General features: G+C 39.2%; 1 protein-coding gene across 1 annotated transcript in view; it reads left to right on the forward strand.

Moving 5' to 3' along the window:
• Window positions 1-14883, forward strand: part of LOC127865961 (wings apart-like protein homolog) — a 59974-nt gene extending 45091 nt beyond the window's left edge. Inside the window, exons 17-22 of the mRNA XM_052406120.1 lie at window positions 1090-1205; window positions 2475-2612; window positions 8973-9192; window positions 10840-10928; window positions 14043-14138; window positions 14470-14883. Coding sequence (XP_052262080.1) covers window positions 1090-1205; window positions 2475-2612; window positions 8973-9192; window positions 10840-10928; window positions 14043-14138; window positions 14470-14532 — 722 coding nt within the window. The 3' untranslated portion in view covers window positions 14533-14883. The remainder of the gene's footprint in view (window positions 1-1089; window positions 1206-2474; window positions 2613-8972; window positions 9193-10839; window positions 10929-14042; window positions 14139-14469) is intronic.
• Window positions 14884-16178: the final 1295 nt, after the last annotated feature.

Consider the following 16178-nt stretch of genomic DNA (forward strand, 5'->3'; position numbering starts at 1 on the left):
TATCCTCCCACATGCATAATAAACTTGTCATAATCTATAGATTCTTCAATACACCATTTAATCACAACCTCTTTAAGAGTATTAATTCAGCATTGTTTTAAATTAAATATCACATGGTGAAAACATGAACAAATATCAACAAACACGCTTTAGTGTTCTTGCTGTGTAAATGATGTATTAAATGGAGTTAAAATAATACATTTAATTTGTTTATCTTTCAATATCTTGCACTTGACATCCTTATTTCAATGCTATTTCAGTAAACTGTACAGCATGACAAATGTGATAAAGCAGAATATGCATATGAATCTGATTATACACAGATCCACTAACATATAAATCAAATCATGTTTGTCTCTTTCCATTTTTGAACGATACTCATCTTAAATGCTTTAACTTTGTAAGTAGACTTAACTCCAATTTTCCAACAATGATTTCCCTGACGCACATTCACTTTGCATATTTCTAATAAATATTTGTTGTTTTCTTATCTCAAACATGGTATTTTGGGTTAAATGACACACGCATTAAATTATTCCCTAATAACCATATGATATTCGTTGTTAATTTGAATGTTATTTATCATTTCCGCCGCTCATTGCAAATTTCTCGTCTGCTTGCCGCCATCTTGGACGTGTGTAAAAACATTGGGATACATCGACTATCGTGGGTATCCTCCGCAATATAGAGAGAAGTGTGTGGATAGCAACGTAAAATCGTATTCGGCTAAATCCACAAACAATACGTAAGTCAAACGACTAATGAAAAAGCCGATACTAAGCAAGCGTCGGGTTAAGTCCATTTTTTATCCGGGCATTTCAGGGAATAGGTAAAAGTCTTTGACGAATTTTATTTTTCAACGTTATGAAATTGCACGGTCGACGGGAAAAAGGAAAACAAAATAAAGGTTATTGAATTTTATTTTATTTTGGCCAAAATTATGTCGGCGGTCCCGTAAAACAGAACATATAAAAATGTTGGCCTTACTGCGTAAGTATGGAATTATAATTCCTAAACTCAGTCATTGATTCACTAGAACCCACTGGTGAAATTAATTATGATTATCTTGTAATTGTTTCTCTCATTCAGACACAGGTTGTACAAAGATTGGAGAACAGAGCTCTGCCATTGAGACGGTTCTGCTCTGCATCCTGACCTTACCACAGCACATACCAGTGGACCTGAGATTTGACCTTTATGTGCTGGTAGGTCGCTGTTTGTGCTAACATTTAGTAGGTTTATGGATTGCTGTAACTGAATATCATTATCATTTAAATATACAGATGATGTATGTAGGTCTTGATATAAGGTAGTTTATCAATAGCAAACATACTACACCATGATCCAAATAAAAAATATAAAATCTCCCATACTGTATTGACCAAAATCAGTTTGGCCTTTAAATAGTTCATCACATAAAGTGGCAATTTTAATTTTTATGCCCCCCGGTTGAAAGATCAGAGGTATATTGTTTTGGGCCTGTCTGTCATTGTATGTGTGTTTGTGTCCCAAAACTTTAACCAACACTTTAACCTTGGTCATAACTTTTGCAATTTTGAAGATAGCAACTTGATATTTGGCATGCGTGTGTATCTCATGGAGCTGCACATTTTGAGTGGTGAAAGGTCAAGGTCATCCTTCCAAGGTCAAAGGTAAAAAACAAACAAATTAAAAAACTTTAACCAAAACTTTAACCTTCTTCATAACTTTTGCAATATTGAAGATAGCAACTTGATATTTGGCATGCATGTGTATCTCATGGAGCTGCAAATTTTGAGTGGTGAAAGGTCAAGGTCATTCTTTAAGGTCAAGGTCAAATTTATGGCTTCAAAGCGGCGCAATAGGGGGCATTGTGTTTCTGACAAACACATCTCTTGTTAATGGATTGTCTTGTTTTCAAAGTAATACTCTAGTCAATAGATATCAGCATACATGTTTGTGACATTCATCAATCCCTGTGTTGATTGCATTTTGTTCAAATAACATATAGCTGACTGAAACTACAATAAAGAGAGGTGTTTGAAATAAATACTTTGGAAAAATGGAAATATATGACTTTTTGTATTATTGCAGATAATGATATGGTATTGTACGGTTATTACTTTTTAACAAGGGACAGAACTTTTAAGAAGATACCCTTTCAAGGGAAAATACTCCTATTGTCTATTTATGTTGCTTATTGTATATGACAGTGTGTAATAACAAAATACCATTAAATATACAATCATTAAGAAAGCAGTTGAAACTGAAAAGTATACTATTTTCCTTTTGAAGAATGAAATATAAATGATAAGCATTCAATGGAAAATTGCAGATTTTTCCCACAGGTTTGTACTCTAATATTATGAAATCACTTCAATGGGCCATTTTTCGCCCACAAGAAGTTAGTTTTTTTACTGCCATAGTATGGCTGAAGTACTGTTTAAAACTACAGCAAGTTAACACAATTTTATTTACAAGAGCGTTATTTCTAGGCGCTTGGTTTGCTTATCAACCTGGTGGAGCACAGTGATGGTAACAGGGTGGCCTTGCTCACAATGAAGACTCAGTGCATGTACGAGCAGGACTCGAACTCAGACTCACAGATGCTGGCCTATCTTTCACTGGTTGAGGTAACAACAGGCTGCAGTTTATTTTTGTATGGTGCCTTTGCATGTTACCGTCTTATGAAGCCAGAACTGACTGCAGAGATGCATTAACCCTTTACTACTTAGATACATATTGTCACACATTTGTAGTCCCTTAGAAAGATATATTTAATTTAAGACCTTTCTTACTAGATTCACCTATTAAAGGCTTTATCTCCAAACCTTAGATACTGATAAGCAGCAAACAGCATAAAACCTGAACAGACTGCGAGTTAATCTCAGGCTGTTCTGGTTTTATGCTGTTTGCACATAGCCATTTTCTTTTTGCTTCTGACTGAAAAATGTTTATGTTTATTGTTACTATCTAATGGAACTTGAATAGTATTGCAAATATTCTCTCCCATTGCACAGGTATCTAGAACTTGCTTCATAAGTGAGGGAATTTTGCTTGCATTAGAATATTAAAAGCTACCAGTAAAACAACAAAGTTGCTGAAAATACATCTATTAAGCTAACCTGACCACAACATTCTTATTGTTTAGTTTTTGTGATACCTTTTTTTCTGTTGTGTGTTTTCAACATTTACCTTGCCTTGGGAACAATTAAGAGCCTCATTTATTGCCCAATCGCCATGAAACTTGATGGGTATATTTTTCCCAATTATATCTTGGTAAAGTTCAAAAGTGGGTCACATGGGGTAACAAACTGGATCACTAGGTCAACATAAAGAAAAAGCTTGCGAAAACTCCAGAAATTATATTTCTTGTCAAATAACCATGAAATTGTTTTTATAACATTCATCCCCTATGATATCTCAGCACAGTTCTAAATGGTTCCAGGAAGTTGTTAAAGAAATGCCAAGTGCTGGGGCAGTTTTTCTTCTATGCCTAAAGTAAAACCTTTGGAATTCTCTAGATTTCTTATTTAGTAATCTTCTTGAAACTTACTTAGAACATTCATCCTGATGATATAACGGTCAAGAAAATATTTCCAGGCTTTGAAATACATATATTGTTATAGTGAAACCACTATTGCAAACACTTTAGAAGTCTGATTTTTTGCACAATATCATGAAACTTGTATAGAACATTTTTTCTAATGATATCTCAGACATAAGGTATGATTATAGAAAAAAGCTTGTGAACACTCTAGACGCAATATTTATGCAAAATCTTAATGATAATTTGTCAGAACATTTGTCCCAGTTACATCTCAATGTAGTTTATAACTGGGTCTTGTGGTATCAAAAACTAGGTCACAAGGTTTAATTTAATGTTTTGAATACTCTTGAGGCCACACGTATTGTCCAAATTCATGATACTTGCTCTGAATATTTGGTATAATTATTTTTTATACGAATGGGATTTGATTTCAGTCCATTGAAAAACATTGCGGCCATTAGACGAGGCAGTCTTTTTATATGGCCATAGTAAAGCCATTTGCACACTCTAGAAGTGACATTTGTAACCTACTCCACATGAAACTTTCGAAAAAGATTTAACAACCCCTTGTTTTGTTTTAACTGGGTTTAGTTTGAAAATGCTTGCAGTTTGTTCCAAACATGGCTTCCAGGAGTTTGTTTAGTTATATTGTGAAACCTAGTAAAAACTATCTGCTTAAAACAGTTTAGTTCTCTGGGCTCTTATGGGAGTGCCTTCTGGCCTTTTTCTCCTTGTCTTTCTTATATTATCAAATCAAAAGTAGCTACAAATTTATGACAAAGCTAAAATATGCACGCTAAAATTTGGTGCCATGAACATTTTGCTCACAACAATCACAGCTTTTATATGGGCCTCAGCCTGTGGAAAGGGGGCTTAATGCATGTGTCATCCCAGATTTACCTGTGCAGTCCACATAGGCTAGACAGGGACCACACTTTCTGGCTAGAATGGATTTTTTGCGAAGAAGAGACTTCCTTTGAACAAAAAATATAAAAGTGGAAAGACTCGTTTCTGATAAGCCTGCGCGGAACTTATCTGAAACGACGCTGTACGCACATGCATTAGACTGCCATCAACGACACTGTACGCACATGCATTAGACTGCGATCAACGACACTGCTCGCACATGCATTAGACACCCATAAATGACACTGCTCGCACATGCATTAGACACCCATCATTGACACTGTACGCACATGCATTAGACTGCCATCAACGACACTGCTCGCACATGCATTAGACACCCATCAATGACACTGCTCGCACATGCATTAGACACCCATCAACGACACTGTATGCACATGCATTAGACTGCCATCATTGACACTGTACGCACATGCATTAGACTGCCTTCAACGACACTGTACGCACATGCATTTGACTCCCATCAATGATACTGTACGCACATGCATTAGACTGCTATCAACGACACTGCTCGCACATGCATTAGACTGCTATCAATGACACTGTCACACATGCATTAGACTGCTATCAACGACACTGTACGCACATGCATTAGACACCCATCAATGACACTGTACGCACATGCATTAGACACCCATCAACGACACTGTACGCACATGCATTAGACTGCCATCATTGACACTGTACGCACATGCATTAGACTGCTATCAACGACACTGTACGCACATGCATTAGACACCCATCAATGACACTGTACGCACATTCATTAGACTGCCATCAACGACACTGTACGCACATGCATTAGACTGCCATCATTGACACTGTACGCACATGCATTAGACTGCCTTCAACGACACTGTACGCACATGCATTAGACACCCATCAACGACACTGTACGCACATACATTAGACTGCCTTCAACGACACTGTACCCACATGCATTAGACTCCCATCAACTACACTGTACGCACATGCATTAGACTGCCTTCAACGACACTGTACGCACATGCATTAGACTGCCATCAACGACACTGTACGCACATGCATTAGACACCCATCAATGACACTGTACGCACATGCATTGGACTGCTATCAACGACACTGTACGCACATGCATTAGACTGCCATCAACGACACTGCTCGCACATGCATTAGACACCCATCAATGACACTGTACGCACATGCATTAGACTGCTATCAACGACACTGTACGCACATGCATTAGACTGCCATCAACGACACTGTACGCACATGCATTAGACTCCATCAACGACACTGCTCGCACATGCATTAGACTGCTATCAACGACACTGTACGCACATGCATTAGACACCCATCAATGACACTGTACGCACATGCATTAGACTGCTATCAACGACACTGTACGCACATGCATTAGACTGCCATCAACAACACTGCTCGCACATGCATTAGACACCCATCAATGACACTGTACGCACATGCATTAGACTGCTATCAACTACACTGTACGCACATGCATTAGACTGCCATCAACGACACTGTACACACATGCATTAGACTCCCATCAACGACACTGCTCGCACATGCATTAGACACCCATCAATGACACTGTCCGCACATGCATTAGACTGCTATCAACAACACTGTACGCAAATGCATTAGACTGCTATCAACGACACTGTACGCACATGCATTAGACTGCCATCAACGACACTGTACGCACATGCATAAGACTGCCATCAACGACACTGTACGCACATGCATTAGACTGCCATCAACGACACTGTACGCACATGCATTAGACTCCCATCAATGATACTGTACGCACATGCATTAGACTGCCATCAACGACACTGTACGCACATACATTAGACTGTTATCAATGACACTGTACGCACATGCATTTGACTCCCATCAACGACACTGTATGCACATGCATTAGACTGCTATCAACGACACTGTACGCACATGCATTAGACTGCCATCAACGACACTGTACGCACATGCATTAGACTCCAATCAACAATACTGTACGCACATGCATTAGACACCCATCAACAACACTGTACGCACATGCATTAGACTGCCATCAACGACACTGTACGCACATGCATTAGACTGCCATCAACGACACTGTACGCACATGCATTAGACTGCCATCAACGACACTGTACGCACATGCATTAGACTGCCATCAACGACACTGTACGCACATGCATTAGACTCCCATCAATGACACTGTACGCACATGCATTAGACTCCCATCAACGACACTGTACGCACATGCATTAGACTCCCATCAATGACACTGTACGCACATGCATTAGACTCCCATCAATGACACTGTACGCACATGCATTTGACTCCCATCAACGACACTGTACGCACATGCATTAGACTGCCATCAACGACACTGTACGCACATGCATTAGACTCCCATCAACGACACTGCTCGCACATGCATTAGACACCCATCAATGACACTGTACGCACATGCCTTAGACTGCCATCAACGACACTGTACGCACATGCATTAGACTGCCATCAACGACACTGTACGCACATGCATTAGACTGCCATAAATGACACTGTACGCACATGCATTAGACTGCCATCAACGACACTGCTCGCACATGCATTAGACACCCATCAATGACACTGCTCGCACATGCATTAGACACCCATCATTGACACTGTACGCACATGCATTAGACTGCCTTCAACGACACTGTACGCACATGCATTAGACTGCCATCAACGACACTGTACGCACATGCATTAGACTGCCATCAACGACACTGTACGCACATGCATTAGACTGCCATCAACGACACTGTACACACATGCATTAGACTCCCATCAACGACACAGTACGCACATGCATTAGACTCCCATCAACGACGCTGCTCGCACATGCATTAGACACCCATCAATGACACTGTACGCACATGCATTAGACTGCTATCAACGACACTGTACGCACATGCATTAGACTCCCATCAACGACACTGTACGCACATGCATTAGACTCCCATCAACTACACTGTACGCAAATGCATTAGACTGCCATCAACTACACTGTACGCACATGCATTAGACTGCCATCAATGACACTGTACGCACATGCATTAGACTGCCATCAACTACACTGTACGCACATGCATTAGACTGCCATCAACTACACTGTACGCACATGCATTAGACTGCCTTCAACGACACTGTACGCACATGCATTAAACTGCCATCAACGACACTGTACGCACATGCATTAGACTCCCATCAACTACACTGTACGCACATGCATCCATCAACGACACTGTACGCACATGCATTAGACTCCCATCAACGACACTGTACGCACATGCATTAGACTCCCATCAATGACACTGTACGCACATGCATTAGACTCCCATCAACGACACTGTACGCACATGCATTAGACTGCCATCAATGACACTGTACGCACATTCATTAGACTCCCATCAATGACACTGTACGCACATGCATTAGACTCCCATCAACGACACTGTAGGCACATGCATTAGACTTCCATCAACGACACTGTACGCACATGCATTAGACTCCCATCAATGACACTGTTCGCACATGCATTTGACTCCCATCAACGACACTGTACGCACATGCATTAGACTTCCATCAACGACACTGTACGCACATGCATTAGACTGCCATCAACGACACTGTACGCCCATGCATTAGACTCCCAACAACGACACTGTACGCACATGCATTAGACTGCCATCAATGACACTGTACGCACATTCATTAGACTCCCATCAATGACACTGTACGCACATGCATTAGACTCCCATCAACGACACTGTACGCACATGCATTAGACTCCCATCAACGACACTGTACGCACATGCATTAGACTCCCATCTACGACACTGTACGCACATGCATTAGATCCCATCAACGACACTGTACGCACACGCATTAGACTCCCATCAACGACACTGTACGCCAATGCATTAGACTGCCATCAATGACACTGTACGCACATGCATTAGACTGCCATCAATGACACTGTACGCACATTCATTAGACTCCCATCAATGACACTGTACGCACATTCATTAGACTCCCATCAATGACACTGTACGCACATGCATTAGACTCCCATCAACGACACTGTACGCACATGCATTAGACTCCCATCAACGACACTGTACGCACATGCATTAGACTCCCATCAACGACACTGTACGCACATGCATTAGACTGCCATCAACGACACTGTACGCACATGCATTAGACTCCCATCAACGACACTGTACACACATGCATTAGACTCCCATCAACGACACTGTACGCACATGCATTAGACTGCCATCAATGACAATGTACGCACATGCATTAGACTCCCATCAACGACACTGTACACACATGCATTAGACTCCCATCAACGACACTGTACGCACATACATTAGACTCCCATCAACGACACTGTACGCACATGTATTAGACTCCCATTGCTCAGAGTAAGGCTCATATATACTCAACACAACCCCAGGTGTTCAAGAAGCGGGAGGAAGCTGCCCAGAACCTTGAGGAGGCTGACGAGCCCAAGACGCCTGAGACCTCGCCAAACAAGAGCGGGGAGTGGCGGGAGTCAGACTCCGGCATGGAGTGGATCGTTGACTCGGCCAAGAAGAGCTCAGCTCGTAAGCCGGGACGACCTGGAGACGACAATAAGGAAAAGGATCTAGAAGATGAGGAAACATTTACTAAAGGTGGGCTTATAATGGGCTGGCTTTGTTTTACAAGGGTGTGGTATGCTTAAAAAATGGTATATACAGAAGAAATGTAATATTCACTACTGTCATACTTTTTATTTTAGCATTGTGATCAAACATTTACACTGTCTATCATGAACATATTAGTAACATTGTCAAGTCATTGTTTTTCCCTCTAGGCACTATACAAATGAATATAGACCTTATTTATAATCAATTTGTAATTGAAGAAGCATTTTCATACACATTTAAAGGAATTATAATAATTAATTTTTTAAATCATTATCTGAATATATTTTCTGAAAATTACAAGAAAAATGTTAAAAAATACAAAGATTATTACACATTTTATCAGTTTGTCTGTTTTGATTTGCATTTCTTGATGAGTTTCTATATTACAGTTTTTGTTCTTACTTGTTGTATCTACTGTGAAACCATTTATTTTCGTCAGCACAGAATTCCGTCCTTTTTATAAAAAAAATGACTATTTCGTCAGCACTTAAATTCGTCCATTTCTGGTTTAGAAAAAAAAAGCGTCCAAATTTTTTGTAATGTTTGTAAAACATGTAATATGCGGTTGCGAAAAAAATCGTGCTGGGGAAAGAGGGGTGACACTTGGTAGTCACTTGCAGGAGGTGGGCCTTGTTTGGCATATGCCAATTAACAAGTCTGTTATTTCAGTTGATAGTAACTGTCCCTTATTATTTAATGTCATTGACACGTTCTTTGTTATGATTAGCGGATAAGTGGGACTGAATAACCATTAACGAGTGTTTTAAACAACGAAGCCAATTGCCAATTAGTCATTTTCCATTACAATCACGGACAACCAAACACAAATCAATATGTTCTTTATTAATTTGTAATAAAAGCGCAGAATATATTTCAGTCAGGTGTTGATCACACATCGTCATATTTTAATTGCGTTTAATAGTATTGTCTTTAATCCGGATTCGCCGCGTGTTGACTGTATAATCTGCAACACCCCGAAAAACACAATACACACAATGTGTAATAAAGTTGTTAACAATTAGCGCTAATCAACACTATTATACCTAAACAAAGTCAACGCATTCGATACAGCCTTATTGCATTTGCGTTTTACAGGAAATGTCAGTTGTCAGTACACTGTATAATGTACACCCCTTTGTGTCAAAACCGGATTTAACTTGAGTGTGAATAGTCGACTGTTTCATGTTCTTTGTATCAATACCATACGGGTATCTGTACTATAAGTATACCAGTCAACAAACAAGGTGCGCGCTTCCGCATATGGGTATTCAGACGTTCAAACAATTGACCTACGGTTTAGCGTTCACGCCGTCGAACGCATTTAGCAATATAACTCGTTTTTTTTCCACTATTTCTTTACTTGCAAAAAATACTAGTGGCTTATAACTTACCTTGCAATCTTATTTCCTCGCATTTTGCGAGTGTTTATTTCGAGCCCTGTGTATATGCGTGGATTACCCTGGATTTAAATGCCTCATTCCTACGGTAATTCAGTCTTTGTTTCAAATATGGGACATGCTTGTTCGTTAAGATCTTGAATTCATCCATCGGTCGAAGGACGAAAAAGACGAAAATTAATGTCTGACGAATAATAATGGTTTCACAGTATGTGATTGTGTTGTATCATTGCAGCCCTTCACAAGGCAGGCAAGCACATGGAGAACAGTATTGTAGCAGCGTATGTAGCCCTGCTAGTGGGCTGCCTCATTCAGGATAATCAGGTACAAAACTGCATGATGTATGATCCTCTTGGCTAAATAACTGCACAAATTAATTTAAGTAGTAAATCCATGGAAATAAAATGCATCACAACAAACAGGGTCCTATGTTTTTAGTCCCACTTACCCTGACCTACCAATTTGTCACTTGCACTGAAACATTAAACCCCAGCGTGCAGTTTACCAACTGCCATCCAAGTGGGCTGGGTTTATCTGCTCAACTGGTGGAGATGGGGGGATGTAATAAAATGCTGTGATGTAAATGCTACTAATAGAACAGGTTTAGCTCAACTGACTTGACCAGCTTAGTAGGAATCAGTGTCCTTGATATAAACCAAACTTGAAGAGAGTGGCCTTGATATAAACAAGACTTATAGAAAGTGGCCTTGATATAAACCCAACTGGAAGAGAGTGGCTTTGAAATGAACCCAACTGGTAGATATTGGTCTTGATATAAACCAAACTTATAGAGAGTATATAAACCCAAGTGGAAGAGAGTGGCCTTGAAATGAACCCAACTGGAAGATATTGGTCTTGATATAAACCCAATTGGATGAGAGTGGCCTTGACATAAACCCAACTGGAAGAGAATGTTTTTGATATAAACCCAACTGGAAGACAGTGGTCTTGATATAAACCCAACTGGAAGAGAGTAATTAACAAGGCTGATAAAACCTGCATGCTTAAAACTCTCGATGCAGCAGCATTGTTTACATCACACGAGAAGGGTCAAGGATTGCTTCGCATTCAAATTTTATCTTTGAATTGATTTTATATAGCATGCTTTACACGAAGCTGATTTAAATTTGGGTTGAAAAGGAAAAAAATAATGGTATATCACCAGTTTTAGTGCTTGCAAATGCTATAAACTGTGTTAATTTTAAATGTTGTCATCAATTTTTTTTTTAGATATATTTGTCAGAAAATGGTTTGTTACAAAAAAGCTTTAAAAGGAAACTAAAAGTGGCGCGGCAGAGGCCAACGCGTATCACCACGCCGCATGTTTGACACAGGGGCGCCCCAGGGTTGGTTATGGGGCTATGCATAGTTGAGATTGACCGTTTTGTCAAAAGAGAAGTTCAGTCAATTAAAAGTGAATTGGTGTAGAAATGAAGAAATTATAGTAAAAGGCAATTTTGGATGGGCGTGGCCTATATGAGCGGGGTGCTTCAGGGTTGGTAATGGGGCCATACATAGTTGAGATTGACCGTATTGTCATAAGAGAGGTTCAGTATCAATTTGAAGTAAATTGGTGTAGAAATGAAGAAATTATAGTAAAAGGCAATTTTGGTTGGGCGTGGCCTATGTGGGCGGGGCACCCCAGGGTTGGTAATAGGGCCATGCATAGTTGAGATTGACTGTATTGTCATAAAAGAGGTTCAATATCAATTTGAAGTGAATCGGTGTAGAGAGGAAGAAATTATAGTAAAAGGCAATTTTGGGTGGGCGTGGCCTATGTGGGCGGGGCGCCCCAGGGTTGGTAATGGGGCCATGCATAGTTGAGATTAACCGTATTGTCATATGATAGGTTCAGTATCAATTTGAAGTGAATCGGTGTAGAAATGAAGAAATTATAGTAAAAGGCAATTTTGGGTGGGCATGGCCTATGTGGGCGGGGTGCCCCAGGGTTGATAATGGGGCCATGCATAGCTGAGATTGACCGTATTGACAGAACAAAGGTTCAGTATCAATTTGAAGTGAATCGGTGTAGAAATGAAGAAATTATAGTAAAACTGCAATTTTGGGTGGGTGTGGCCTATGTGGGCGGGGCGCCCCAGGGTTGGTAATGGGGCCATGCATAGTTGAGATTGACCATATTGTCATTAAAGAGGTTCGGTATCAATTTGAAGACAATCGGTGTAGAAATGAAGAAATTATAGTAAAATAACCTAATCAAATGAGTGAAAATCTCTGACCCGGCCCCGCCCCAATCCCCATAACTTTTGACCCAGGGGTCAGATCAAAATTCCAAATAGTGCAGGGTCGCACATATGCTCATAGCTACCATGTGTGTAAGTTTCAAGGTTCTAGTGCGTATAGTGTAGGAGGAGATAGTGGCCAGGACGGACGTACAGACAGACAGACGGACAACCGGACAGACGGCGGAGATAACCACAATATCCCTACGCTTTTCAAAAAGCGTGGGGATAAAAAGTCTCCTCCCTTTTTTCTTTTATATCAAATCCTGGGGTCTAACCCAAGGTTACTACCTTTATCGTCTGTAAAACTTGCAACCAAAAATGCCCTAATCCAGCATTAAGCCAATAAGATTTCATTTATTGCACAAAAAAGCATTATACCGTAGGTTTCCACGTATAGCGCGCTCCCGTGTATAGCGCGCAGGCTGTTTTTTTAATGCAAAAATATGGAAAAAAATATTTAAAGACAATAAAACCACCAAATTGGACCGAAAATGACTGCCATATTACTATTGCACAATCCAATAATGAGGGGCTTAATTAAGCATTCAAAATATGAAGCGTCATTTACGGTCATTATGATTAGGAGCATGGGTTGCATAGCACTATACTTTTCTGACAATTTTGTAATTTTCTAGCAAAAGATTTACAGTCCATGGCCAGCTACCATGTGCACTTCAATAACAATAAGGTCAAGCGATGTCTAGATACAGGTGCAGACCGGTTTTCGTTCACTGTTCAAATTGCGAATACTTTCATTGAAACAAAGAAAAAAATATAGAAAACCAGTTTCGGGTTAAAATGGCGGCTGTTTTCAATGAAATTTTACGAGATTTTAGTATTTTCGCAAATCGGATTTTTCCTGAGCCAAATTCTCAATATTTTCGAAAATGGCTCAAGTGGCGAACGACAGCGCGAGCCCTGATTATAGGGTGGTAGTTTTCTGGAAAAAAAACATGGCAGCCATTTTATTATTTACGATTACACAACATATTTTTTACCAATTTAGCAGCCAGGATAGTGTTGTATCAATGTATAGCGCGCACCAGCTTTTTAATTGGAATTTTGGAGGTAAAACACTGCGCGCTATACGTGGAAACCTACGGTAATACAAATCAAATATATAAATGGTTTCTTACACATTGTCATAATCTAATATGAATGATAAGCTGTATGAAAAATCTGTGGCTTATTCCAGGAATGCAAGGACACGATCAAAAGTCGCCTTCCTGATAACAAATTTGACGGAATGATCTTCATGTTGAAAAAATTCCTTGGGTTCATGAACCTGACAGTAAGTGAGCTTTGCAGGCCATAGTTAGTATCTATTACGCAGACTTGTACACTTTGAATAATTTTCACTGCTTAAATAAATCTTTATGAGTGAATATGAAATTTATAGTAAATTATTTGGTTGTTTCTGGTGTGTATGGATAATATTTAGCTGCAATTAATTTAGGAGTCATAAAATGTCAAATCTCAATGTGAAGTTGCCCTTAACAGAGACAACATAATAGCATAATAATAACATGTTGCCCTATCTCACCTAATTGTTTGTGTATCAATAGTAATTGCATGATTAGTGTCTCTAGAAGTTGGAACATCAGAAACTTTGTCTATTTCAGAGTGGAACTGAGTCCGCTGGAGGCAAATCCATACAGCGTGTGATAGAGATCCTTGAAACATAACCCAATCATGTGACACTGTATGGTAGTGATCGTTTGGAACTAGTATAATCTGAACAATTAGTTTTGCTAAAAATGTGGAACTTTGCGGTTGGGAGCTTTCTTTGATTCTGTATATTGAACTCCAGTGCTTGCAGTGAGAACCAGGGTCCAATGCTTGCATGCTGGTTACACATTGATACAGCAAAAAATGACAAACAACACACAAAATGGTGGTCATTTTTCTGAACTCTGTGTTAGAAATAAACTACGGCACATACAGTGAATCTAGAACTATAGTAAAACTGAATATTTGTCATGTGTATATAATTGATTGTTAGTAGCTGAATACAATTAAAGACACTGATTGTAAAACAGTTATTGTCACTATTTTGTTATCATTATTATTTGTAAAATATTTAGATAAAGTCTAAACGTAAAGTTCAGGGATGATAAAAATCTATGTTATTTTTTGTGTATGAAACTGTATATTCCTGTCATAGTTTCTCATTTTAGCGTATGTTTTGGGATTCTGGTAGATTTTCCTTTGGCTAAGACTGTTACTCGGGAGGAAAGGAAGACCGCTATTGATTGTGAGGGAAAAGGTCATGGTAACAATGGCTTGTCACAGTACGTTTGTTTCAACACAATATCTTGAAAGTTCTATAATCTATTATCATGCAAATTTGTATAGTGATAACTATGTATAGTTGAAAGGGAAGATGCCTATTGATTTTGAGGTAACCATTTAAAAAGTTACAGGTCATAGTGGTTTGTAACAAGAAATTCATCTGTGCAGTATATTTTGAGTACAATTTGACCCAATGCTAATGCAAATTGGTATAGTTGTTTTCTGGAAGTAAAAGACCTTAAGTTTAAAGTAATCAGGTCAAATGTCAAGGTCACAAGGGCTTTATCCTGTAATTTGTTTATGCACAATATCTAGCCTTTGGTCATCTTAGAGGCTATGCTGGTTACTCTGGATGAAAGAAGGATTCCTATTCATTTTGTGGTCAACATGTCAAAGATCAAGGTCATAAGGGGTTGTAACATTAACACTGCTTCTACAATTGGCATACGCATTTTGTGCAATTATCAGTTGGACCAACAGTGCCCCAATTCGTATTATTTGATCAGCCATTTCAAAATGCATGTTTATGTTAACAAGAGTAGATGTTCTTTATTATTAATACATGTTTTCTGCATGTTCATGTATAACAATATTATATAATACAAAATCAAAGACTTTTGCGGGAGTGTTTTAAATACGCCAGCAAAAGTCTTTGATTTTGTATTTTACTCATCAGCTAAAAAAGTCATTAGTGAAATACTCTTTATTTTAAAAATTATCTGGAACTCTGATGTTGGCTAGGCTTTGGGAAGGATGACTCAATATGATTTCCAAATTAAGATATCTGTCTCGGTCATAGTGACCACTTTGCTTCAAGTTGTTTAATGTATGGTCGTGAATTATCATAATTGAAACCTTTGTATCAATCAATATGCATCCATCAACTTTCTTTTAAGCTCACCTGAGCACAACATGCTCATGGTGAGCTTTTGTGATCACTTTTTGTGCGTTGTGCTGCGTCAACATTTGCCTTGTTAACTCTCTAGAGGCCACATTTATTGTCCAATCTTCATGAAACTTGCTCAGAAGATTTGTCCCA

This window comes from Dreissena polymorpha, chromosome 2, assembly GCF_020536995.1.
Source record: "Dreissena polymorpha isolate Duluth1 chromosome 2, UMN_Dpol_1.0, whole genome shotgun sequence".
Classification (NCBI taxonomy): Eukaryota; Metazoa; Mollusca; class Bivalvia; order Myida; family Dreissenidae; genus Dreissena; species Dreissena polymorpha.